The 25,902-nt window shown below is 36.8% G+C and overlaps 2 protein-coding genes across 5 annotated transcripts in view; both read left to right on the top strand.

The window, feature by feature from the left end:
- Positions 1-25,902, top strand: part of LOC111507244 (Ig-like and fibronectin type-III domain-containing protein 2) — a 507,957-nt gene that overhangs the window by 40,702 nt on the left and 441,353 nt on the right. The window lies entirely within an intron of this gene.
- LOC111510624 (facilitated trehalose transporter Tret1) lies at positions 13,173-25,889 on the top strand. Its single transcript, XM_023166546.2, has 3 exons — positions 13,173-14,562; positions 20,668-20,819; positions 23,991-25,889. Exons 2-3 carry the CDS (start codon positions 20,684-20,686, stop codon positions 25,322-25,324), a joined length of 1,470 nt encoding a protein of 489 aa, XP_023022314.2. The 5' UTR covers positions 13,173-14,562; positions 20,668-20,683; the 3' UTR covers positions 25,325-25,889.

The following is a 25,902-nucleotide window of genomic DNA, read 5'->3' as shown; positions in this document are numbered from 1 at the left end:
TTGAATAGACCCACTTACTTCAGACCTAACCTAATACTGACACAAATGTTACAACAAACATGTGAAAACATAGAAAAAATCTAGGGATATTGTTTTGGTTGATTTCCACGTTCTTCCGTGGTCTTCTTTGGTTATGATCTCCAAACGTTTCAACTGCAAACGCGGCAGTCATCTTCAGTGGTGTAGTCGAAGTACTCTTCTTGACGTATCACCTGAAACCGCAACTACTCCGAACGGCTCGACATTATCTGAGCATACTTGAAATTGAATTGTCTTGGTTCCTTTGAGATATTGCCTGCCAGTCCGCTTGAAGGGCCTCAAACAGCTCTAGCCGATTCTGAATGTTGCCACAGCCTCTTACTACCTTTCTCTGGAGCATATCCCGTACATGTTCTTTTGGTTCAATATCTGGTGATTGTGTAGGCCATTGTAATACGTTCATTCCATTACCTTGAATTACCTTGAATTAATCGTTCTCGCAACGTGTGGGTCGTGCATTATCGTACATCAGGGCAAAGTTGTTGCCAATTGCTTCGGCGCATGGAAGGACAACACGTTAGAGTATTCGGCGAACATAAGTTTGGACGTTCAAACAATCTTTCTGGTGGAATGAAGGTTGTTCTTCCTCCGAAACTTATCCGCCATATACCATAATCGTTCCTGCTCTGTAAGGATGCGCTTCCTGAACATTTACCAGTCTCATATCATTTGCTGGTAAAAAACTATCTTGTCCTGTTTCACAATACCGTGCGATAAAATCGGAACACATCTCTTTGGGTGGTACCTAAGTTGTTCACAACATCCATCTGACGCACTCACCTGAAGTTTCTGACCCCCAGTTTCATCACGCGATAAATGATGCTTTTCTGTTATTATTCAAAAATTATTGAGTTGCATACGGATAACTTCAAAGGAAAGTTGAAACGAAACTGATCATTATTACAATGTGTTTAATATAGATCATGATTATTATCCTTCGTCAATAAATAAACAATGATCGCTAATATGAAAACAGAAACTGACTTAATTAGAGGAAATGAACAGGAATGAATATAAAATCTCCCATTAGATTAATAATAATAATAATATAGAATCCATTTCTGCTGAAATAAGAAAATATCTGAGAGGTGGTACGAGGATGTTCCTAGAAGTTCCCAGGCTGACGAAACCACAGAAATTTTGAAAAAAAGTATTCATTTTCCGACAAAATCTCCTTGCAACCTTATACACTTTCCCCAGCGACATTCAATGAATTCGATTGTTTCTCAAAATAGACATCAACTGCCGACTGCCGACATCACTTATTCATCGTTGTAGAATCTTTGACCATTGAGACATTTGTTCAAGTTTGGGAACAGAAAATAATTCGAGGGGGCTAAATCTGGCGAATATGATGTATTAGGTGGTAATTCAAATTTTAATTTTTTAGGGTTAGTCATTGTGGTAATGGATTTGTGAGCTGGTGCATTGTCTTGATGAAAAAACACTTTTTTCAGCCAAATACGGCCGTTTTTTGCTTGTTGTCTTCACTCAATTGTTGCAGTGAGTTCGCATAATACTCGCCGTCGATAGTTTCACCTTTTTCAAAATACTCAATGGAAATTATTCAACGCGTACCCCAGAAAATCGATGCTATGACCTTGTCTGCAGATCTTCGCCTCCTTTGGAGCCGGTCCTCTCTTTTTGAGTCCACTGTTTTGATTATTTTTTTGTCTCGGGTGTGAAGTGATGGATCCATGTTTCACCCATGGTTATGGAACGACGCAAGAATTTTGTTTTGTTGCTGTGAAGCTTTGCTTTTTTATGTCCAAATTTTTGGATAATATACGATTTATCGCACTTTTTGAAATACCTTCTAAGTCTGCTAGCTCGCGCTTTTTTGGCATCGATCACTGTTGTAAACGAAGAAGACTCATTCAGGGAAGAATCCAGCTCAGCTTTTATAGTAGTTGGGGTAAGGACTTTCTGATGATAGTATCACCAATTTTTTCTACAAATTCACCGAAAATGTTCGCTATTGATGGATACCAAACAAATACTAAACAACGCAGCGTCTTCAAATTTGAACTCATTTGGAGCCGATTCTCCCTTTTCAGTCCACTATTTTAATTGTGATGGGCCCATGTTTTATCCATGGAACGAAGCAAGAAATCTGCTTCGTTGCTGTGAACCATCTCCACGACACAGTTTTTGCTCAAGTTTGAGCAAACGCTGCACCCATCTTTCACACAGCTTTCTTGTGTCCAAACTTTCAGAAAATATTCGATGTACCGTACTTTTTGAAATGCCCACTGAATCTGCTAGCTGTTTTTTTAATTGTTTCATATAATTATCTCCTACATCTCCTACATTCAATTTTTTTTTGTATATATTCCATATTTTATCACTTGATATTTTTCAACTCCAATCTTTACTGTGTATGTGACGATTTCCATGCTTGTAGAAAAGTCTCAGGAAAAATAAAGTATTGTATTGTATTGTATTGTAATATGGGCCCCAAAATAGAGCCTTGTGGTACTCCTGCAGTTGTAGGGAACTTCAGAGATATATTTTGATCGTGTTCATCTACGAAAAATCTATTTTGTGGATATTTTGATGATGAGTGTATTGTCTCTCCTATTATTCCACACTTTCCTAATTTATGCAGTAATATGCAGTGATTCACCTAATCAAATCTGAACCCAGTATAGACTATATCCAATTAGGACTTATTTTCAGACCAATCAGAGACAAAATTACTGAAAAGAAATAGATTGGATTCAATGAAATAATTGTAATTGATCGCTCGTATATGTAAATTTCCTTTATAGTGAGAATATCACCATATGTACCGTTTTCAATTAAAAACCTACAGAAATTCCTTGTAGGTTCTCGAAGATATTCCCAATACCTTCAAATTATAATCTCATTGAATACATCACGCCGCGCCCGTTCTTTACATAAAAATATTACTGAAAACTTCACTCAAATATAGTAACTCTCTGGCTCTCTCTGAGGAAAGACGCAAAGTTAATTTATCAAATTCAGAAGTCAATCCGGGAATTTGTTTCTCCGAACGGGTTAAGTAGATGGAATAGGATTGTAACAAAAAGTATTTGACGAACTCTAAAGTTGACACCTCAGGCAATCCTCTTTGAATATTCTTTACTTTTCCATCTCTGCTTCCAGGCGAAGTAATCTTTGATAATACCTTGGTGTTAAATTAATTAGAGAGCCAAAATGGAGCGAGAGTTCGTCCCAAAACAGAGACGTTTTCTTTGGAATGCACTCTAGCGTAATGCACCTATTAGCTGATAATTGCCAGCAATTTCCGTGGAAGTTTTCGAAACACCTCCATAGGTTCTATTAGGAACGGTAGAACGAATTCTGATGTGACATTTTGCTAGTTGTGCTAATGAGGTTAATTGATAGTGTTGGCCTGAAAGATGACTAGAGTGTTGGCTATTTGAATATGAGAAAAACGCTGTACTGAATTAGAATCTGATGTAAGATAATGATCATGTCGGAATGAAACGAACGAACGAAACAATAATCTCTCCCAACGCACCTATAGTGTACTGTTGGAAAGTTGTACCTCAAAACTGGCCTGTAGATGATCTACTCGATTGACCAAGAAGCAGGACCTTGGTCCTGCTTCTGGATAAATGAGAAACATCTGCAAGACTAACCTTTGTGAGGATTTGTTGGACAATAAAGCATGATTGACTGACTAATTGGGTGTATGTGAAAAATATTTCATTACTCCAATTGCCAGTTACATCGTATTGATTTTGAATGTTACATTGAGAGAATGTAGTACATTTTCTACGAGGTTTGCTGTAGCAGCGGCTGTGGCTAATGCAAACGCTAATGATTTGTTTTCGAAATGGATGATGAAAAACTATTATAGAAAATGTGATTTGTCACAAAAATCTGAAACCGTTAACCTCTACCTTGTGCAACATGTACTCTATGTTGGAAGTGATATTTCTCAAAAGAAAGACTGTTGTTATAGAGTAGACAAATTAAAAGTGAATGAAGGAACATATCTCATGCTGAAGGTGATTTAAACAAGATATTACGATTGGATATGGAAGTATCAATCTAATTTGCTTTACTTCAAGGTAGCAACAATTATTGTGTTAGACGGTGCGTGTAGACGGGAAGAACTAACAAACATCTGTATCTCTGTATCTATAGAGTAGGGAGAGTGAGTGTAAGCCTACATCACTTAGGCCACATGCGACCCATTGTACATCCTCCCGAGAAGTTGTCCTCCTAGGTAATCGTCCATCCTGCCTTTTCCAGGAAGGTGGACAGATCACTTAGAGACATCTCCTTGATATCGGAAGACTATTTTATTCACGATAACTCCGGGCACTCTCATAGGACATGCCTGACAGTCTCATCTTTCTGTTCACACATCTTGCATAGAGGTGTGTTCCCCAGCCCCATATTATGAAGGTGTTTTATTAGTTGACAGTGGCCAGTCAGAAATCGCACTGTTGAGCGTAGACTTTTCCTGATCATCGCTAGATATTTCTTCGGCGCCAGATTTCCAGAGTCGCCCAGGGTGATCCTGGCAAGATTGCATCCTTTGATTCCGTCCCATCTCTGTGAGGATTGAGCATGGGTGTAATATTTGACTAGTACCGCAATTGTCGAAGTCATTAGGCCGTGGTTGCCACTGGGTCCGGCCGCTTCCTTGGCTGAAGAGTCGGTAATGCGATTACCTTCATTCCTGTCGTGGCTTTTAACCCACCTCAGGATAATGTTATCATCTACCGAGGCTTTGGCTAAATCTTATTGGCACTCTAGTACTAGCCCCAAGGTAACATGTTGTCTGTTAAAGGCTAATAATGCTTGTCTGCTGTCAGTGCAGATTGTCATGTTTTTGCCAGAAATTCCTCTCCTAGTTATTTCTTTTGTGGCGATTGAGATACCAGATAGTTCTGTTTGGATCACGCTGGTATTTTTTCCCATTCCTCACTTGATCCTTAGGCTTAATGATTTGGAATTCACTCCACATCCTGAGCCTTCTTTGGTTTTTGAGCTGTCTGTATATGTGCGTATTACATTTATAGCATCTGACTGTGTGTTCTGTTTCATTTGTATTTTGTAGGGTTTATTGAATAAACCTGGGTTCAATTGCATCACTGGTTACCTGCAGCAGAAGTTGCGCAGTAAGCGCTTCTCGCCATAGGCTCAGCCTCAATTGTCCGCTTCCAATTTTCGTCGAGTAGTTCACGATTAATTCCAAAACCGGCAACGCTACATTGCCCCATAAACAATGATTTATTGTACAACTGGCAACGCCGAACCTGACATGCTGGCATGTATTAACATTTGACAGATGCAGTCTTATGAGTCTAGTGTTTACAGTGTCCTTCTTCAACCAATAGATAGTTCAGCTAGTGACTCATAGATGACTCTGTGTATTCTATAACTTAATTTTCAAACCGGCAACGCTACATTACTCCATAAACATTGATTTATTGTACAACTGGCAACACCTGCTTGCACTAGGAACCGGTAAAACCTCAATCTCCATCTCTCTTTGCATCGATTACGTCACACGCGCCTCTCGCTCTTACACACACATACACATCTTTACATGAAATATTAATTATTTCCCAAATCTAAGTATATTTTCCTATCTTCAATATGATAATGACGATTACATTCTACGGAAATCAAAAATAAAAATGCTGTCAAGTATAATGAATGAGTCAATTTCGGTCCCGACAAAACTAACGCTATAAATACCCAACATTCGCAGTTAACTTCAATATCTTACGATGGTGTAGAGGCTAAGGACAATGTCTACGGCGCGGACGACCCAGGTTCGAATCCCATAACTATAAACTTTTTTTATTTAAAATCACGTGACTGAAGGGGGCCGAGGGAGCTGATAGGTTAGGTGGAGTACCAAGGGGGCCGATAGGTTAGGTGAAGTACCAAGGGGGCCGAGGGGCGGAGTTCCACGCTCAAATCGCTACGATACTCGTTCCATCCTGCGTCGATTTCGATGACGCTGATAGGTTACCCCCACTCCCGGTGAGCCAGAAGTCTCGTTGCTCATCTACTCAATACTCCGAGGTTTACACCAGCTGTGCGCAATCGTAACATGACTATTAACGGAACCACCTCAACGTACAGGTCCAGAGGGGTCAGATCCGAAATTAATTCCATTGCCACGGTTGGTGTTGTTCTCATGGTTCCTGTGATGTTTAAACAAGCCAGTCGCTGTATTTGGATGGCCATTGCTTGAAGAACTTTCGGTCCCCATGCAATAGCTCCGTACGTTATCATAGGTCTCATTATCACAGTGTAGATCCAGGGGAAAGACCCCTTGAGCATCCCACTGTCCTCCGACTTTTGCTCTAGTCTGTAGGTGAGGGTTCCATATTACCTTCCTGTCGAGGATAGTACCAAGGTATTTCACCTCTTCAGAGAAATTTACTTTACTTTTGAAGATTTCGGGAGGTTTTAAGCCCGATAAACTTCTTTTTCTGATGAAAAGGACCCTCTCAGTCTTCTTGGGATTGATCGACAGTGAGTGTTTCTTACACCATGCTTCTAACTATTTGAGCCCATCCTGCACTCTATCGCACAGTTTGCCGGTCTGTATATGTCATCTGTATGTGCAAATCCATTATTGTTAAGGTGATTAATCAGGATATCCAGAACTATGTTCCAGAGAATGGGGGATAAGTCTTCTCCCTGTGAACATCCCCTTATGACCAGTTCTTCCACTGTGATGTCTTCTACATTGATATTTATTGCTCCACTAGAGAGCATCTCAAGTATCCATTCTCCTACTACAAGGGGTACATTCCTGGAGTGTAGTTGCTGGGTGATTGTTGGAAAGGTTGTTTTATCGAAGGCTCCCTCGATATCTTTGAATATACTCAGGGTGGATTCTTTGTTGTCCAATGATCTCTCGATTCTGCCAACCACATGGTGAAGGGCCGAATCAGTAGACCTTCCCGGAGTGTATGCATGCTGATTTGGATGGAGTGGGTTGTGAATTTACTAACAAATGTATCAATTGATCTGATGAACGACAAAGAAGACAGGTTGCCTTCTGAAATATCTGATTCCAAACGAAGATAATTTTTCTTGTTATTTAGCAAGGAAACCTGCTATTGTATAGGCAATATTTATCTTTACGTCCATCTCATACAACACATTACAAATTATTCCTGAATTACAAGAAAAAATTCCCAAAAAAATTTCACAGGCTATAGCATTCGTCCAAATTCGGCGACATCATTGGCTTATGATGGTGAAAACATAACAAATTCGTAAAGATACGGTGGCTAGATCTCTATCGATATCACGGAAGCATATATTCAAGTTCATTCATTCATCATTATTTGAAATAATTCGAATGTTTATGTGAGTACCTCTCTTCTGTTAGAATTTTAATATTTGATGCAAAAAATAAGAAGAAATTCAATGAAGGCATGCGATTCATCGATTTGTTATTCTACGTACGGTTGCCGAAAAAATAGTATACACAACATGTCCGAAAACTCGCTGGCTTTCAGAACTCGCCCAAAAAAGCAGCCTCTCAAAAAAACATACCCGTTTCAATTTGAACTATTTTCATCCATACCTGATTTCGTTATAGATTGAAAGTTTCTGAACTGAGAATGATCTATCCCCCATATTACTGAATAGGGACCAAGAAAAATGCGAAACATTAAAACATAGCTCTGGCTCAAGTGTTTACATTATATTTCTTATAAAAGGAAGTTGTTGTAGATGAAATAGACTAATTGCTTCCATTTTTTCGACAGATCGTAATTTCTAACCTGAGCTGGAGCTTTATAACATGTAATATAGCGAATAAGATTTTTATTTTTCATCTTGAGTATTATCCTGCTCGGCGTTCTCATATAAACAGATTTGAAAGATGCGATGGAGACGAAGGAATTTTACTCGAGTAAAAAAACAGTTTTGTAATATGTAGCTGGTGAATGGTTGAGACGAGTCTAGTGGAATTCAAGAATTCAAAAATAAAATGTCGAAATGGGAAAAGAGGAAACATTTTCTTGTCAAAAAAACCTAACTGTTGAATAGCTGAAACTGTAAACATATTTTCAAGACATTTGTACCAATACAAAATAATGAAAACATCGCTAAACGAACGTACATAGACCGCGAAAGAACATTCACATAATTTTTTGAACAGACATCGTATATCGAAAACATATCGCAACTGCTTAAGAAACTTGATTGCAAAATTAGGTAATTGAAGTCAACCAAATATAAAATTTGAATGTTACGTCAAATAGACATGGACTTTGTTGGTAAATTTTTCCAAAGGGAGTCGTCATTTTTGAAAAAAAATGTTTTTTACCGGTCGAAATACTTCAATTTATAACTGACACATTCACTTTCTCGGTGAGTTGAGGATGAATTTTATCGTGAAATTATTATAGTTTTTGTCAATCCTTTGAACTGATATAACTCAGAACCAGCAAAGCCCATTTTCAAAAATGAATGAAAGTTGGATAGAGAAAAAGTTGGAAAGATAATTGAATAACATATCCAACGAGCCATTATGAGTTGCCCATTTCTATTAAGAAAAGTTGGTAGCTGCCTCTCGGCGAAAAGTCATGCAAATAAGATTCCTCTTGGCTGGGATTAAATCAAATAGATGAATGAATGTCATTACGATGTCAAGCTTATTCCGTGACATTAAAAATCGTAATTCATGACTGAAATGTGTGTATTTTCTATAATGTTATCCATTTTGGTACTGAAAAGCCTTACGGCAAGTGTCTTAAGGCGAAACATCGGTGTATACCAGTGAGGGTGACAGTGTTCTATGTGAGTACAATTTATTACCATTCATTTAAAGTAGGACTGATGTGAATGATATCTGATTTTTATTCGTCAACGAACTGAGTAGAGAAAAGTATCTTCTATATAATTCAGTGTTCATATACAGTGTGACCCATTTTTAATGGAAACACCCCCCTAAAATTTGAAGTTGTAAATCGATTTCAATAATTTTTTTTAATGTCAAGTACTAAAAGGTCTACCTTGGGACAAAATTTTAAATATTTATTGAAGTTTCAGGGCATACTACGATATTTTATCTTAGTCGAAAATCGGGATTTTTTATAAGCGATTTTTTTATTGAAAAAATCACTAGGCCACTGGATTCAGAGTGCCTCTAAATAGGTGTGACCAAAATTTTATGAAAAAATATCCATTATTAATGAAGTTATGACAACTCAAATATTCGAAAACTCACACAGCTAACAGTCAAAGTTATAACAGTTGTTATAACTTTGTTAATAATTGATATTTTTCCATGAAATTTTGGTCACACCTGTTTAGAGGCACTCTGAATCCAGTGGCGTAGTTATTTTTTCAATAAAAAAATCGCTAATAAAAAATCCCGATTTTCGACTAAGAAAAAATATCGTAGTATGCCCTGAAACTTTGATGAACATTTCAAATTTTGTCCCAAAGTAGACCTTTTAGTACTTGATATTTAAAAAAAAAATTATTAAAATCGGTTCACAACTTCAAAATTTAGGGGAGTGTTTCCATTAAAAATGGGTCACACTGTAGAAGTATTTGTTTCGACAGAATTTCTTTGTGTAATTCAATGTTTATATGAAAGTAGCTGTTTCAGGAGGACTTTCTTTCAGTTTGTGCCTGAAAGTTACTTATTTGCATGATCTACACATCCAGGAATATAGAGTTACTTATTTTCAAATTGATTACTTTCTTTCTTTCTTTGGAAGATTCCCTCATCCCTTTTTTGTATCCAGATTGAGTAGTAGAAAGCCAAAAACTTTCTCTCCCAAAAACTTTTGTCTTTCTTATTGAAAAGTTTTGAAAATTATATTTTTTTCACATTTTTAATGATTAGGCTTGATTTCCAAATGTTGTAAATAATTTCATGACGAAGCAAATTTTCAATGATCATTAACTAATTTGTACCTAAATTTTGAATTTCAATGGTAGAATCCGGGAAATATTGCTGCCAAGGCACAAACGGTGAACTGTAAAAAAACTCCTGAATGAATCTATTCAAAAATGAAATATCTTATAATGTTGAATTCATAATTAGAAAGATTAGGAAGTCGAAGCATTTGCATAATTTCAGCTACCAATTTATGTGGAAAAACGATTACTTGGCCACGTTTGCTGAATGCAAACACCATTCAGTTTTACAATGAAGTTGTCTGAAAAAGCTGAATCCATGAATAAGTTCAAAGCACTAATTTATTTCTTCATACTCAGGGGTTGCATGATATGGAATACATTTTCCGAGAAGCTTGTATTATCACCGGCATGGTTGAGAAAACTCAATAATAATATAGGACATGTTTTCTTTATTTGCTGTCTGAAATGTTAGGTAGCCTTTAAAACCATTTATTTTGAGTGATTTATTTTTGTACGCCTTTTGCAAATGGATAATAGTGAAACATTTTTTCTCTAAATGATCCTTTTCGAACATGCTTATTCATTTTAATGTGAACTTATTCATTTTATTTTCACATGTATTATAATTTCACAAAGTACACCGAAAACTATTTGACCTTGAAAAACTATGTTTCCATTGTTGGTTATTCACTACGTAAAATCTACTGTGAGAGCAAAACATGTCATGAAATTTTTGAAAATAAAGTTTGTGAAGATCATATAATTTCCGGTGCAATTTGAGAAAAAACCATGTACCAAGTAACGGCCGAGTCAATCTAAAAAAAATAATGAAACGCATCATGTAAATGTAAATTGAAATGAGAATGTCGTTAACTAGGAATGCTGATAGTAGTAACATAATATATAAATTGATCAATTATATTTCCATGCTCATTAGCTGAAATTGTTATCCGGTCACCTTGAATTGTGCAATATGTTCCTAATCTATTCCAGACTTTGGAAAATGAACAAGGATTTCATATTATTCAGTAATAATTCATGAAATTTCAAGCACTATATGTGGAAAAAGTAGCATTCGTAAGTCATACGGCAGTAACAAATATTCTTTTTTGAAATCACTTTGAAAACAATGGCAATCAGTATTGCCTAATAAACCCCCCCCCCCAAAAGCAACCATCAAAGTCGACTGTGCTATTGACGCATTCATTTTTTTTCAGGTATGTCAGTATATTGAAGTTCTCTACAGAATCAAAATTAAGAGTCGGGTGAGTTCATGATTGTTATGTAAGTAATCGCAAACATGTGTACATTTTACGTTCTAAATAATTGAACAAAAGTGTTGATGTAAATTAAAAAGAAACCATCACAGTGAGTACCGATTGTTGAGTATTGCGAGAAAAACTAACCTAGTTGTTCCGTTTGATTCGGTCCAAGGTGGCCTTTGTTTGTTCTTTACTTCACAACAAATAGACCATTTCTAGTTTATCTTACGTAAAGTCAAACATTCAAAAAATGACGAATTGGGTGAAGCAAACCAGCTAGTTTTCTGATTCGTCAAAATTTGTTGTTATTGTTTAGATTAAAGTAATCGTTATCGATCCCAGCTATGATGAAAAGTCGTGAATATTCCATTGAATATTTATAACCCTCTCGTAGATGCAGTGGCTGCGAAAAATAGTAGGAATCTACTTTTTCATTATAGTTTGGGTCACAAGATGCTTTTTTTGGAACTTCTGTCCAAATGCACCGAAAATTATGATCCAGGGCTTATTCCATTCGTAATGACCTCTAGCAACTTTTTTAAAAATTTGAAGAGGGCTCGAAAAAATTGCAAAAGAGGAGGAAATTTCCTAAAAAAAAGTTCCACCTCCCGGAACTTATCACCAATATTTATAATTTTAATTTAGAGGCGAAAATACCGCTGAAAGCGGGCACACAAAATAACATTATTGAGAAAAAAAATACTCACATACCTTCTAGATAATTGAATGAACAAAAATCCATAGAAAAAAAATTCCGTGATAATTTTATCAGATATAGTTTAGTTAACTAGTTTTCAAACTAAAAACCTCAAATCTTGTTCACTTATTGGAGTTTTTCTGGAAAGCCTCCAAAGAGGATTCTCGATGGAAAAATTAAAACATTTTGATTTTCCATTTTGTTATGAATAATCAAAGATGTTGAAAAGTAAATGACTCAATCAAAGCAACTAACATTTTTTTTCTCAATTTTTGAATTTATTCGTATTCTTATTGTTTTAAGTTACATAAAAATTACTTTTCATAATTTTCAGCTCTATTTATTTAAAAAATTGTTATAAAGAAATGTATTGTTTATGAGATATTTGAAATTTTTTAGGGGGATTTTTATCAGTGATGAATATTATGATCATCAAAAACAAAATCGTTCCTTAAAAAATGTTTTCATTTCTCACAAATGCATCTATTGATTAACATTTTTTTGCTACTGAATATGAATATTAAGGAACAATTTTTTTCAAATCTTGATCTCTATTTCTTTCTGATATTCTGGAAAAATAACTCATTTTTAATTTATATTTTATTTATTTATTATTATTATAATTATGTGTTTTGAACTAATTCATTTTTTCGTTATATTTTTTTTAAATGCTACAAAAAAACAATAACAACCATGTGTCACTTTTTGTGAAAAAAAATGTTTTTCTATTCTTTACAAATTTTCTAATATTTTCTTTTTCAGCGCAATTTTCGCCTCTGAATTGAAATAATAAATATTGGTGATAGAGTTCCGAAAGGTGGGATTTTTTAAAGAAAATTTCCTCCTCTTCGAAGATTTTTTCAAATTTAGGATATCTTTGATATTTTCCGTGATATTTGCAAAAAACCAAACCCCCCATTTTTTTACTAAATCATTTATAATGTTTGCAATTTTTTCGTGCCCCTCTTGAATTTTTTTAAAAAGTTGCCAGAGGTCATCCCGAAATAATGAGCCCTGGATCATAATTTTCGGTGCCCTTGGATAGAAGTTCCAGAAAAGAATCTTGTGACCTAGACAATTAGACGATTCGACCAGATTAGGGATGAAACGGGTGGGATCCAGAACACCTCAGAATGAGAAACGGCGACAATTTCTCCTCTCATGAAAACATTGAATACCCACAAATCATTTCCCAACGATGTGAGTTGTAAAGCCAAGTTTTAACATGAACCGCAGATTGAAAAGAATCGGTTCATGTTTCTCTGTAGCTCCTGATGCCAGCAGGAAACTGAATACCAATACCAATACCAAAGCTCGAAAGTATTGAAAACATGATTGTTTCAGTACCAGAAAGCGATGTACGGATCTGCTTCATCAGTTGTATTAGACCGGCTCTTCCATCGTTAAACGAGAATATCTTTGGATCTTCGAATGTAGCTACCTTTAGGTAGGTGAAAATAATGGGATGAACAGAAAAATAAATCATGAATATCAATGAAAAAAGCGGCTTCCAGAAGTTGCAGCTGGGGAGTACTAATGTAGTTTGACAGATTCATGAATGTTACCAGGTAGGGTCATGAATATATTGTTTGAACTCTTTTTTTTCCTTCAACAATGAACAGAAAATATATTTCAGGTTCAAAAAATCAGGTGAATGTCCAAATTTCGCGGGGGAATTACACTTGGTTAGCGATTTTTTAAATTTTTTTTATATTGGTCTCTGACATATGATCACAGTTTCAGCGGTTTAGCATGTTCAGTTTGTTGAAGGGAGGCAAACAAGTTAGAAGTGTTCGCATGAAGGAATACGATGAAAGTCTGTGTATGAAATGGAATTGTGTGGTCATGAACCCTTGGAATGTTGGCATACAGTGATTCTATTCTAAGTAAGAAACATGTTTACAAGTGGTACAAGCTATTCACAAGATGTCCAGACGCCCCAGCACATTAACAATCGATGAAAGGTTAAAATTTTGCTCACTGTTTTTTCTCGATTACCTCGATTCGAAAGAAAGATCTTCCTCTTGAAGATGATCACTTGGTGAGTGAAACACGAATCGAGGTGTTGAAAAAACGGTTTGGTGTTGAGAAAAAACTTCAGTAATATTCATTATTACACCAAATGTTCCAAACAGTGCATCACAAGACTTCGCAAATTTTTCACTCTCAGTGCGAACTACACGGAGAAAGAGAGTGGGAAATTGTTGTTGCTATTCGCATTCGTGCTGCGACTTTTATGTCGTTTTTGCAAAGGGAGAAGTATACTAAATCCTCATCCATTCGTTGTCGAAACAAAAATTAACGGCATGAACTTGGTTATTGTTCTTATGGAGGTACCAATCATACATTATTGAAACACCTGGTAGAATGAACGATAGTCAACCATTTCGACTAACGACAATATAGAGGGTTGATCATTTATTGAATAGTGCTGTATTTTTGTGAAATTCTGTGAACATGACCATGACTATTAACCCTTTACCGGTGACGTACGGTCTCACATTCCGACGAAACAAAAAGGGACCATTTATTTTCATTATGTTAGAGAGAGCGCGCTATTTCTCCTAGTACCTTCCTAGCTTATTATCGTTTTTTCAGTCTCCAAACGTCAGCTGATTAGTGAACATTTCTAGAACAGTAAACTCATATCGGTCTGTGGCACCGTCATTGAATTGAAACGCAAAAAGGTAGACCGACAACACCGATATCGTAAGTATATTTTTTATTATTAATTGCTAGTTTTCGTGAGCAAAAATTAGGTTATTTTGTTTGACAATCCTAAAAATAATAATCATATAAATTAGGTGATTTTCATTATTATGAGGCCGAACAAAAAAAGCTGCAGCAGTTGGTACAAGAGGTTTTGCCGGAGTCTGAAACAGAACAGGCCGATGATAGAAGTGATGATGACGAGTGAAACCATATTGAAAGAAGAGAAGATGATTCAGATACCGAGCAAAAACTTGAAAAAGAATCTTATGAGAAAGGAAATGCTATAGAAACAGAACATCTGCAAAAATCATTTAACGAAAAGACCAGATGAGTTATTGTACATCGATAAAGATAAAGTCACAAGATGGAAAAAGCACTGTCCCCCATTATCAAGCTCCAGAACAAGATCAAAGAATATTGTGACTCAGTTATGCGGAATAAAACAACCAACTACGGATCTAGTCGACCCCGTAGAAATATCGCATACATTTTTTGGCGTTTCCGTTCTTGAAATTATCGTGACGCATATATACTTATGCACATACAGAGTAGTCCAACGAAAAATATGCACCTTGCTTTTCTTTTTTTTTGTAACTTAACGCAAAAATGCTCGGACAGGTCAATTTTGCTTTTGAGAGGGACACATTTTAGATGTATTTTTCTACCTATGCCTTCAATCCCCTAGCGAGGGTGAGTAACAACCCTAAAATTTTAAATGGAAAGTGGGGTCGATTGATATATCATTTGAAAGGGCACAAAATTATCTTTTCAATGATACCTATTTTGTTGTATTTACTTGAATAGTTATAAAACGGGACTGCCCGTTCGCATTTTATCATTTTTTTTCAACATACTTTCATCTCTGCAAATAGTACTTGTCATTTTTCTCTGGAGAATGATTGTTCACGAAGGTGATTGCCTCTTCATTTGATGAAAATCTCGGTCCTCCAAGCGAAATTTTCAGATGAGGCACCTTCATGATGCGTAGTTGGCTCCTGTAATGGTTTTTTATTTTTGAAAATAGTCGATTAACATAACTCCATGACTGTCCCAAAAAACAGTCGTCATCACTTCCTCAGCCAAAAAATAGTTTTTTTTTGGCCGATTTTCCCGTTGTAGTTCACTATTTGGACTATATTTTTGTTTCGGACGTATAATGGTATATCCAAGTTTCATCTGCTGTAATTAATCGACGACAAAACTCGGATTTATTGCGCCTAATCTGCGCCAAAAGAGCGTTGTAACACATTCGAAAACGTTTTTAGTTTAACGACAGCAAATGCGACACTCAACGCGCGGACAGTTTTCCATGCCTGAATGTTGATTCAATTTGTAACAAACACGTTCTTTCAACATGTTGAGAACCTCTGTTATCTTTTTGACTTTGATTCGACGCGGTCGTCTAGCACCATTTTCGGCAGCCATCTTGGTTTATCAAGTTTAATCAGGTTGGAGCCTGGCTCCCTCATCCTTTTGACTGGTAGCTGCAAGAAGAACAAACGAATCAAAACTGATCATGGGATGGCGGCATAAATGTCCTCAGACATCAGTACCGCCCTTCACGGTGGACCCCTGCCTGGCTGGGGGACATGAGGGCCTCATTCGACTGAGTGTCTGGGCCTTCTATATCGGAAGGGGTCGTCTATAGCATAATCTATAGCTTCCCTAACTAACAGATTTTCGTGAGTTTCCGCACCTTCAAAAACTCGCCAATTCCTCGACTTAATGGACTGCTGAATGGAAGGCAGCTGCAAATCTCTGCGGATGGCTCCGTTCCGTACGAATCACGGAGCATTCACAATCATCCGTATCAACTTGTTCTGCAATTTCTCCAGAATGGAGACATTAGATGGAGCCGCTTGTTCCCAGTCGCCTGAAGCATACATGATGACAGGCTTGAACATCCTTTTATAGATCGTAATTTTGTTCTTTAGCCTTTGTTTGGTGAGTAAGTGTCAATAGATGAACAACGAACTTCACTAGCTTTCATTCTAGAGTCCTGCTATCTTCATTTTGAGATCGTTGAGTTTTTAGACCACCTTCCTATATCAATACCCTGAGTATTACTCCAATCATTTGTGAGAGCGTGACGAAATATGAGGTTTTCAGATATTGATTAAATCTCAAAAAAAATAGCTATAAATTGAAAACTCACCATTCTATTGGTATCATATTAGCAATACCAAAAATATGAGAGTTGAAACATACGAAAAAACTTTAGAAAAAAATGTATGTAGTGCCCTATTGATTTTCGGGAGCATTACCGTGCTTGCAGATTGTCGTGCAAAATCCACTGATTTTGAAATATTCCCTTCATATCTCCTTCCCCTTCAAAGAGATAACTATTTCGAAGTACCGTTTCAATTAGTAAACTCCAAAAATTCCTTTCAGTCTCAAAAGCTATTTCCAATACCTTCAAAATTCAATCTTATGCGTCACACCGTTCCTTCTGAATAAAAATTACTGAAAATTTCAATTAAGCAGAGATCATAACTTTTTGACACTCATCATGGAAAGGCGAATAGTTAATTTATTGAATCCTGAAGTCAATTCAGGATTTTGTTTCTCCGAAAAGGTTGAGTAGACCGAGAGGAATTGTAACAAAAGAGGACATAGAGAACGCAAAAATAAACACTTTGGGAAATTCTCCTCCTGAGTATTCTTTACTTTTCCATTTATGATCCTAGTTGAAATCAGTTTCATCAATACTTTGGTGTAATTTCCATATGAGTTTACAGAAATAATTCTCTGGATTTTGAACAGTAGAATCAATGAAGTGATGAATTTCATTCGTTCGGACTTTCATTGTCTGATATTATATAAAATGATTTGAAATACCTGCTAATATAAGATATATTTCAAGCAGTAATTATCATAGCGGTTTCCCCAAGCATATATGAATCTCACGAAACAAAAGTTTTAGATTTTCCAATAAGAAACCTGAATCTCTCAATACATAATTTCACCGTAGATGAGAAATGCGATAATTATTATGTTATATGTTTAAATGTTATGTGTTTTTGTATATGTACATTTGTTATATGTGAGTGAATATCCAGTCTCCTATATCGTAATATATACTAGTTGATTGAATTAATTTTGTAGTCCATACATTGATGCTGTTAATTTTTTCCAGGTTTTGATTTTTTGCCTCTTTTTAGCTTATTAGCCATTTTTGGACAATTTTTCACTACGAGAAGCGTTGACTAAATATAGTCCAAAAAATCAACAACAGGCATTTGACATAGATAGTGTTGATGAACGCACTGTTCAAAGTTGGTTTGCAAAATTTCTTTCCGGAAATTTTAGCTCCGAAGTAGTCGAGCTACAGTAATCAGTCAAGGATATGAAGACCGTGGTGGAGATTGATCCATCACAAACGGTGTTTGTGATAGCGAAGAAACTGGGCGTTAGCTCCCATGCGGCTTTTGATGGTTCAAAACGTATTGGAGAGGTCAGAAAGGTCGAATAGTGGGTTTCCCAGCAGCAGCCAACACTGGTCAACAGAAGAGGTCAGATTCTCCTTCACGACAACGCCCGTCCGCACGGTTCGCAAGTCAACTGCTGAAAATTGAACGACACACCTCTGGCATCAAGCATTTGATAATTTCCTCGGTGATGGAGCTTTCGACAATTGGAACCAGGCAAAACGACCTTCGTAGACGTCATCGAATCCCGAGGAATCAATTTTCATGCTGACGGAATTGATCGACTTGTGTCACATTGATAAAAGTGCACTGTCCTTATCTATGATAAGAGAGGGGGTGACTCCTGGCAAATTTTTCCAAGATGGATACATTCTGAGACATTTTTAAATTCTTCATTATCTACATTATCTAACAATTTTCAGACTACAGCGAGAATGATCTACGTTGCCCAATGAGGCTACTTGCAGGTTATTTTCATATGAACTGTCGGAAGACAGTTTGGAAGATGATGAAATAGCAGAGCAGACTTTGTGCTCGCTGCGAACCGAATTGAGTTTACAGAATTTGGCTGAGTTCAAAAAAGCCGGAGTCACAATAAACCCTTGCGTGTCGTGGTAGAGGGTCAAATAGGTCCACTTGTTACGATTCAATTCAGCACTAGATCAAAACTGCTTCTATGTGACCTTTCAAAACACTACCTTACCTTTTAAGATCTTTATTCAAAGGATGTTAACAATGTAATTCAGTTACGAGTTGATTTTATTCATTTAACATCATAGTAATGGGAATCTTCCGTTCCATAGGAAACCATACCTGAAATGTACAAGAATATATGTATGCTCCCTGACTAACTGCCGTGACCCGTACTTACCATTCACTTCGCATTCGACGTTGGAAATCCGAAATTCCTCGCTAGGTTGAAATAGTTGCATGTAGTATGTTTCTCAGTTTTCTTCACCTAACATTTTTCAGCCGTTGTCTGCCTTATTCTCTGTACCTTTCCAAGAATATTCATTGCATAGATTGTTATTCATCACTTCCAGAAGGTTTCCTTACATATTAGAGCCATATCGCCTGGAAAACAATATTAGTTAGCTCTGGGTTTCTGAATACTGTTTGATATTTTCGGTAAATATTCTGCATAATATGAATGTTCAAATATTCGTAATGAATGGGAAAGATGTGGCGACTTACCTTATATGTTTCTATTCCATGGCATGAATAAGGATCGGTAAATAGTTGAAAATAGGTTGAAGCCAATATTTTTGTAAACATTCAATAACAAGGTCAAGAGACATGTTGGTTGACATCTGCCGAGCTTTCGTAGTGTCGTTTCAACGACCTATACCGAACTAGTTCTATAGGGATTGAGGGATTAATCGATTACTCAAATTGTCAAGGGTTGTTTCAGGGTTGCATTGCTTTGAGAAGTTTTGATGGGTCATGGACTTGTTGATGATGTCTCGAGTGGCTGTGGCGGAATTGATAGATTTATAATGTTGTGTACAACGCCCCCTTGGTGCTTGTAGCGTAGATTTGGCACACTGTGGCAACAACTGGATAGCTGTCAGATGTGGCAGTCTCTGGGATTTCGGTGTTGACCTTCGTTGAGCTTAGTTAAGAGTTCAAGGGTACCATCTGACTGATTTGTTGGATATATATGGTTGTATTTGTGCCATCCTTCACGGGGATTATTTCTACAAGTCAGGATTGTATAGTGGAAGACTGATTGGTCATTTTGGTGTGGATATTTGCAGTCTGGTGTGGTGGTGTGGTGTGATGGTATTTTCTGTTTGATATAGTAATTCTCTTTCTGGCTGAATTCACTGCTTGTTGACAACGTATTTGGTTTCATTTGTAAAACGCAAATTGAGGTGTTTTCTTCATTTTACAATTGTTTGTTGACCCCGATGCGCCTACGCCTGAGCTCACGCGACGCAAACGACATTGTCTTACCTTCCAATAATAGTATTTACGATTTCGCCCACACCTACTCAATTTTCGTGGTAGTTTTACTTGACGTATTGTAGTTTCTTTCAAGAGTCGTTACTACCTTAATTTATGGCTGATTGAATTTGTGGTTATATACACCGCGCTCTTGTACTGGCATTTGAACATCGCGTAGTAGTATGAATATCGCATTGTTGTCTTAGAAGCGTTGTGGATTAATCCATGTAAGTTAGGATTACTGAATAGATCATATTGGGATCTTATCTTTCATTTCCAATATTGATTGGTAAGTTATTGATAGTGTAAGTTACTTAGGGTATCTGGAGGATTAAATTTACCTGGCGCCCATTAAGATCTATTCGAAATTTGCCAATTTGGTTAACCCACTCCCGCCTCCACTGTTTAGCTTAGCCGCGGGTACCCATCTGTCTTATTTGTTACCGACAGATGATTTCGTCTCCTTCGTGGTTTGTGAGCTAGACTTACCTACCTACCCTCTCTTGAAATTGTTTGGATCACTACATACATATATCATCAGCTCCACTATTTTTTCAGTCAGTGGTTATTAGAATATACCTATTTTGGATTCTCTTTTATGAGTTTCTGCTATCACCACGATAATAATGGCATACCTAAGTACAACTGATTAGAAAAGAGAATAATTATCTTGTATTACCATTGATGTGGTATTTATTTATCATAATACAACAATTACTTCTCTCAGTTCACACGGAAAGGTAATGACGGACCATACCAAAATTTCCGATAGGCAGTTGGAGGTTTTGTACGAACCTATCAATTTTGAAGAAAGTAGGAAAACTTGTGATACTAAGAAGAGGAGAGACACTGGATTTCTCTACTTCACTTTACTCTCAGGTAACTTTTTAATAGACTGTCAACAGTTGTTCATGTTTCCAGACCAAACTTCAGAACATTTTATGGTGAAATGGGCAATTTTGAAAAGTTCATAATTGAAATATTGAACCAAATTAATTTTTTGTGGAGAAAATCAAACATTCTCATCTATGCTCGTTTTAAATTTTCACCAACAGTTGGGGTTGACAAAATGGTTAAGACTTTCGCGACCGAGCATTTCAGTATCACTATTTTCCGGGTTTGAACGCCGTGGATTTTTGTAATTTCTTCCTGACGTTTCGATGGCACGAGTGGCTAGCTTCTCAGAGGTTCATACATCCTTAGTCAATATCTCCCATCTATAGAAGAAGGAAATAATGAGAGCAGATAGTTGTTGGTTCACAGATGGATCAAAAACACCTTCCGGTTTTAGTGCAGGTGTTTTCAGTCGCAGACCCTGGAAAGAAATATCTACCTGCCTAGGAACTTATGCGACTGTATTTCAAGCAGAAATTTACGCTATTGAATTGTGTGCGGAGAGATTGTTAGCTTTTGGCTCCTACCGAGCAATGTCTAAATTAGTAGCAAGTTGCTAAAAACGACTCTCCTCGATAGGAAGACTTAACAGAATGTTTCTGGTCTGGATTTCTGGCCATACTGGCCTGGAAGGCAATGAAGCTGCTGACTTCCTTGTAAAGGAGGGTGCTGCCAGCAGCTTCATCTGACCAGAACCTGTCATTGACATCGCTTTAGGCTTTGTCAAACAAACATTCAACCCCTGGATGGCAAGAAGATTCATGGACTTCTGGCAGAATCTTCCAGAATTGGCTCACTCCAGAGACTTGGACTGTTGAAAGACAGTGTATGTAGTCTCGGTTTGGAAAATGATGAAATAGCAGAGCATATACTTCATGCCCGCTGGGGACCGAGTCAGGTCTTAGAGTTCAGCAGAGCCGTACTCTCACCATCTGACCTGAAAGACAACTCACCATACAAACTAATTGGCTTCATTGAGAAGCTGGGTTTATTTGGCCGAGTGTGAATAGGTGTGAGCCACAATAAACCCTTGCGGGTTGCGGTGGAGGTTCGAATAGTCGCACGCAGCTGTAATATCCAGTCATCGGAGAAATCAACTCAGAATGTATAAACCTCTGAGGAAGCTAATAACTCGCACCAGGCAGCGACACGTCAGGAAGAAATTACAAAAATCCACGGCATCCAAGTAGTTTGTTTCAATAGAGAAAATCTGCTGACCTATTCCATTTTTGAGTTGAAGTTGTCAAAGTACAGTATAGAAGATCACCTACTATTTTAGAACTCGGAAGCAAGTCTAGGAAAAAAAATTGCGGGTTGGTGGGTTTTTAAAGGAAATTTGTCGGTTTTTCAGTACTTTTGTGGGTAATACTGAAGAAAAACTATAAAAAGTTTTCGAGTCGACAGATATTACATAAATCGTGAAAGTACTGGTGATAGAATATGAAATGAAACCAAACAAAGGAAGAAGTCAACAGAGGATTCAAAGGTATTAAATGGGAGATTATTCAAGACGTAGAAGCAATTCATTAGAGCCAGTTCATATATTCAATAGAGAAATATCACCTATTAAAAGCTCCAAAACTTCCATATTTCATCAACCAGTAATAACGCACAACCTTTTTGGGTTGTGCATTGATGACAGCTCAGAAAAGTTTTTAATTATCGTGTCTCGTGTTTACGCCTTTGATTGAAGGTCTTCAATGATAATCTCTGGATTTTTCTCAACAGATTCCAGTTGAGATGCAAGACGATTGTTTGAAACATAGGCGACAAATTTTCAATTTCACTATCACCAATAGGTGTCACTACATACACTGCATTGTCATTAGTAGAGGGCTAATGCCAGTTCTTGTCCTTGCCCCAACACTTGACTTTGAACACAATGACGTCACACGACCTTAGGTCACATTAGTCAAATTTATTGTTGGACAGCTCACATACTGATGATACAAGTCATAAGATGGTTGATGGTGTATGGTTGCATCAGTCGGATTGCGCAAGTTTGAATGCTTCTACGAAATCTTTATGTGTCAGACTGGTGCATCTAATTATATGAGTCAATTGAAAAAACAGATTTCAACTCACAGACAAAGTAGAGAATGTGGAGAAGGAAGAAAATGTAGCGTTGAATACTGGCGTTGTTAATATATGTAATATGTTGTTTATATTTTATAAGAATTATTCTGAAATCAAATTTGCTTGTATTCATCAGTGAAGTGAATGGAAGACGAAAACATTTGACTATTTAATATTCGAATGTGTAACATCTCATGGTGATTCACAAGTCGATATTCCAGTCCGAATAAAATGTTTGAGAGCATAATACTGTTTGTTTCGACTGACTACTGCGAGCTGATAATGAATTTTTGTCTCCCACGCGATTTATAACTATGAACTCCGCCGTGAGAGCTGTGGTGGAGTAAGAATGGAACTGCACTCCTCACTAATTACGTGTAATATGAGGCTTGAGAGTTGTGGTGGAGCTGGAGTGGCTGGAAATCGATTGGATCATTTCATAATTTTATTGAAATAAAGAACTGATGTGATGATACAATTGTTGTTCAGAAAAATCAAAATTTAATTTGATATTCAATTGCCGGTTACAATAATACAAAGTCTTTCAGTGTATTCAAAAAAAATCTGAAATTTCGGTTGGATCTCTTTTGATGGAATCGAATATAATTTTGTCCCCAAGATTAAGTCTTGGTGGGATTGGGTCGCTTATTTTCTTATGTGACAAAGCGACTTTATGGCACATCAGCGAATTGTGTAAAGAGTGTGTAAGTATGAAGTCTTTTGGAGACATCATAGAAAAAGTCACGAATGACAGTTTTTGGAATAAGCAATATCCAAAACTCCAAATACAATAGTTAATTTCGATGAACTTCAAGTTTGAGTTGATTTGGACCGTTGTGTGTCATACCATTCCTCATACATAGTTATGTTTTTCAGTATCGAATAATGAGATGAAATGTTCAATGGGGCTATCTCAGTAATATGAAAAATAGTTCTATCGACAGTTCAAATATATTCACAGTTGAAAAGTTCACTTTGCACTATTGATTTTGAAAATATAGGAATCGCCTGACTTTGTGAATAGATAATAAGGTTTCTAGTTCTCCGAATATATTTTGTGTTCATTATTTTATTTTTCAGCGAACTTGGCAATGTTTTCCAATGGCAGCTATCTGGTTTGGACTTCTCCTGTCATCCCTCAGCTCAAATCGAATGATTCGGACATCAATCCTTTAGGAGAAGCCATAACAACTGGACAGATCTCTATGCTAGTTGGACTGCCTTTTTTCTCTGGAATGTTGGCCCCATTGCTCCTGGGTAAACTCCCTGACATAATTGGAAGGAAGAATACTTTGTTATGCATATCCGCAGGTGCTCTGATCGCTCACATAGCAGTTGCTTTTGGAAGACATATTTACGTCTACTATGTAGGAAAAACAATTATAGGGTTAACCTTCGGATTACTTTTCGTAGTTCAACCAATGTATACGAATGAAATATGTGAAAAACATAACAGGGCGAAACACGGGTGTTTGACAATGTTCTTTGTCCCGTTGGGCAGTGTATATAGTTTTCTTCTAGGTCCGCTGACTTCTGTGCGATCCTTCACTCTCCTATGTGCTCTTCCTCTCGTTATTCACCTGATATTAGTTTATTCACTGGTCCCTGAATCACCCTACTATACAGCTTCCAGGAATAGGAGGGAGGCAACCATACAAATATTGGAAAAGTTACGGAGTGATAAAAGCCCCGCAGAGATCGAAAAAGACTATACAGAAATCGAATCGACACTGGGAACTCGAAGAACTCGAAAAGTTCTTTTAGGAGAACTTTTCTCGTCACCCCTGTTAAGAAAAGGGTTTATCGTCGGTTTGGGGACATGCACGTCAACATATGTAACAGGAGTTCAAGTACTAATGGCATTTATGGCACCTTTATTCAATGATGCCAATACAAACTTATCAGGAAACACAATCGCCCTTTTAGTAGGAATAACAAAGTTATCTTTTTATTTAATAGCGGCCTTCATCGTTGGAAAACTCGGTAGAAGGCCTCTGTTACTGTTTTCGTCCTTTGGTACGGGAATTTGCCTGGCAATCATTGCTTTGTATTTCTATCTGAAACAGATCAACCCATCCCTTGTAGAAAGTTTCAGATGGTTACCAATACTGAGTATCGTGTTTTATATATCTTGTTATTCCTTGGGTGTTGGTCCACTTCCTATAAGTATTCTCAGTGAGTTATTTCCAAGTGATCTGAGATCGACTGCCACTTCTTTGGCATCGACCATATTATCTATATTTTTATTTATAATAGTCACTTTGTATCCTATTTTATCAGAATCATTAGGAGTACACTGCTGTCTTGGAATATTCAGTGTAGGCTGTTTTTTGAGTTTCACCTTCATGTTTTTGTTGTTACCTGAAACGAAAGGTAAAAGTTTTTCAGAAATTCAAGAAATATTGAGTCGATGAGATCCTATTTCAACATATTCTCTATATTTCTGACATATAAAGTATTCAATCTTGAATTGTGGACCATATAATTGACAGTGTCTGCAATAGACTTGGAAGAATGTTGCCATGAATTCACGGCACCCACCATAGTTCATAGTAGTGAAAGTATAAAAACCATTCGCAAGAAGAAAGCAGCATTTGAAAACTATAGAAAGATAAGTTTTGGATTTCTACTTCTCCATCTTCGTCAAAATAAACAGTTCAATTGGAAAAAAGTCATATTTATGTAGATATTTTACTAAAAACTTAAAAATAATTCGGAAGGTTCTAGGTAGCAGTCGTCACATCATTCTCCTATGCAATCTACAGTATTGCTCAGATAAAAACATAATAAAATCGTTGGGGGTAGTATTCACATATTTACTCAGGTAGCGCCCAACAATTTTATTATTTTTTCATCTGATCCATACCGTAGATTGCTGAGAAGATTGGTGTGATGACTGCTACCTAGGACTTTTCGAATTATTTTTCAATTTTCAGTACATCATTATCATTATTTTTCACAATAAAACCGTTCCATATGGTTTTTTTTTTCA

This window comes from Leptinotarsa decemlineata, unplaced genomic scaffold, assembly GCF_025532065.1.
Source record: "Leptinotarsa decemlineata unplaced genomic scaffold, Ldec_3_MD MMD2_tig00004307_RagTag_RagTag, whole genome shotgun sequence".
Lineage (NCBI taxonomy): Eukaryota > Metazoa > Arthropoda > Insecta > Coleoptera > Chrysomelidae > Leptinotarsa > Leptinotarsa decemlineata.
The sequence above is the reverse complement of the archived record's forward strand: the minus strand, read 5'-3'. Positions and strand labels throughout refer to the sequence as shown.

What these genes read in the sequence shown, in the direction of transcription:
- LOC111510624 (XM_023166546.2), top strand. Translation starts at nt 20,684, where the DNA reads ATGACGGACCATACCAAAATTTCCGATAGGCAGTTGGAGGTTTTGTAC. An exon ending in CTACTTCACTTTACTCTCAG is followed by an intron (nt 20,820 to 23,990) that starts GTAACTTTTTAA and finishes TTTATTTTTCAG; the next exon opens with CGAACTTGGCAATGTTTTCC.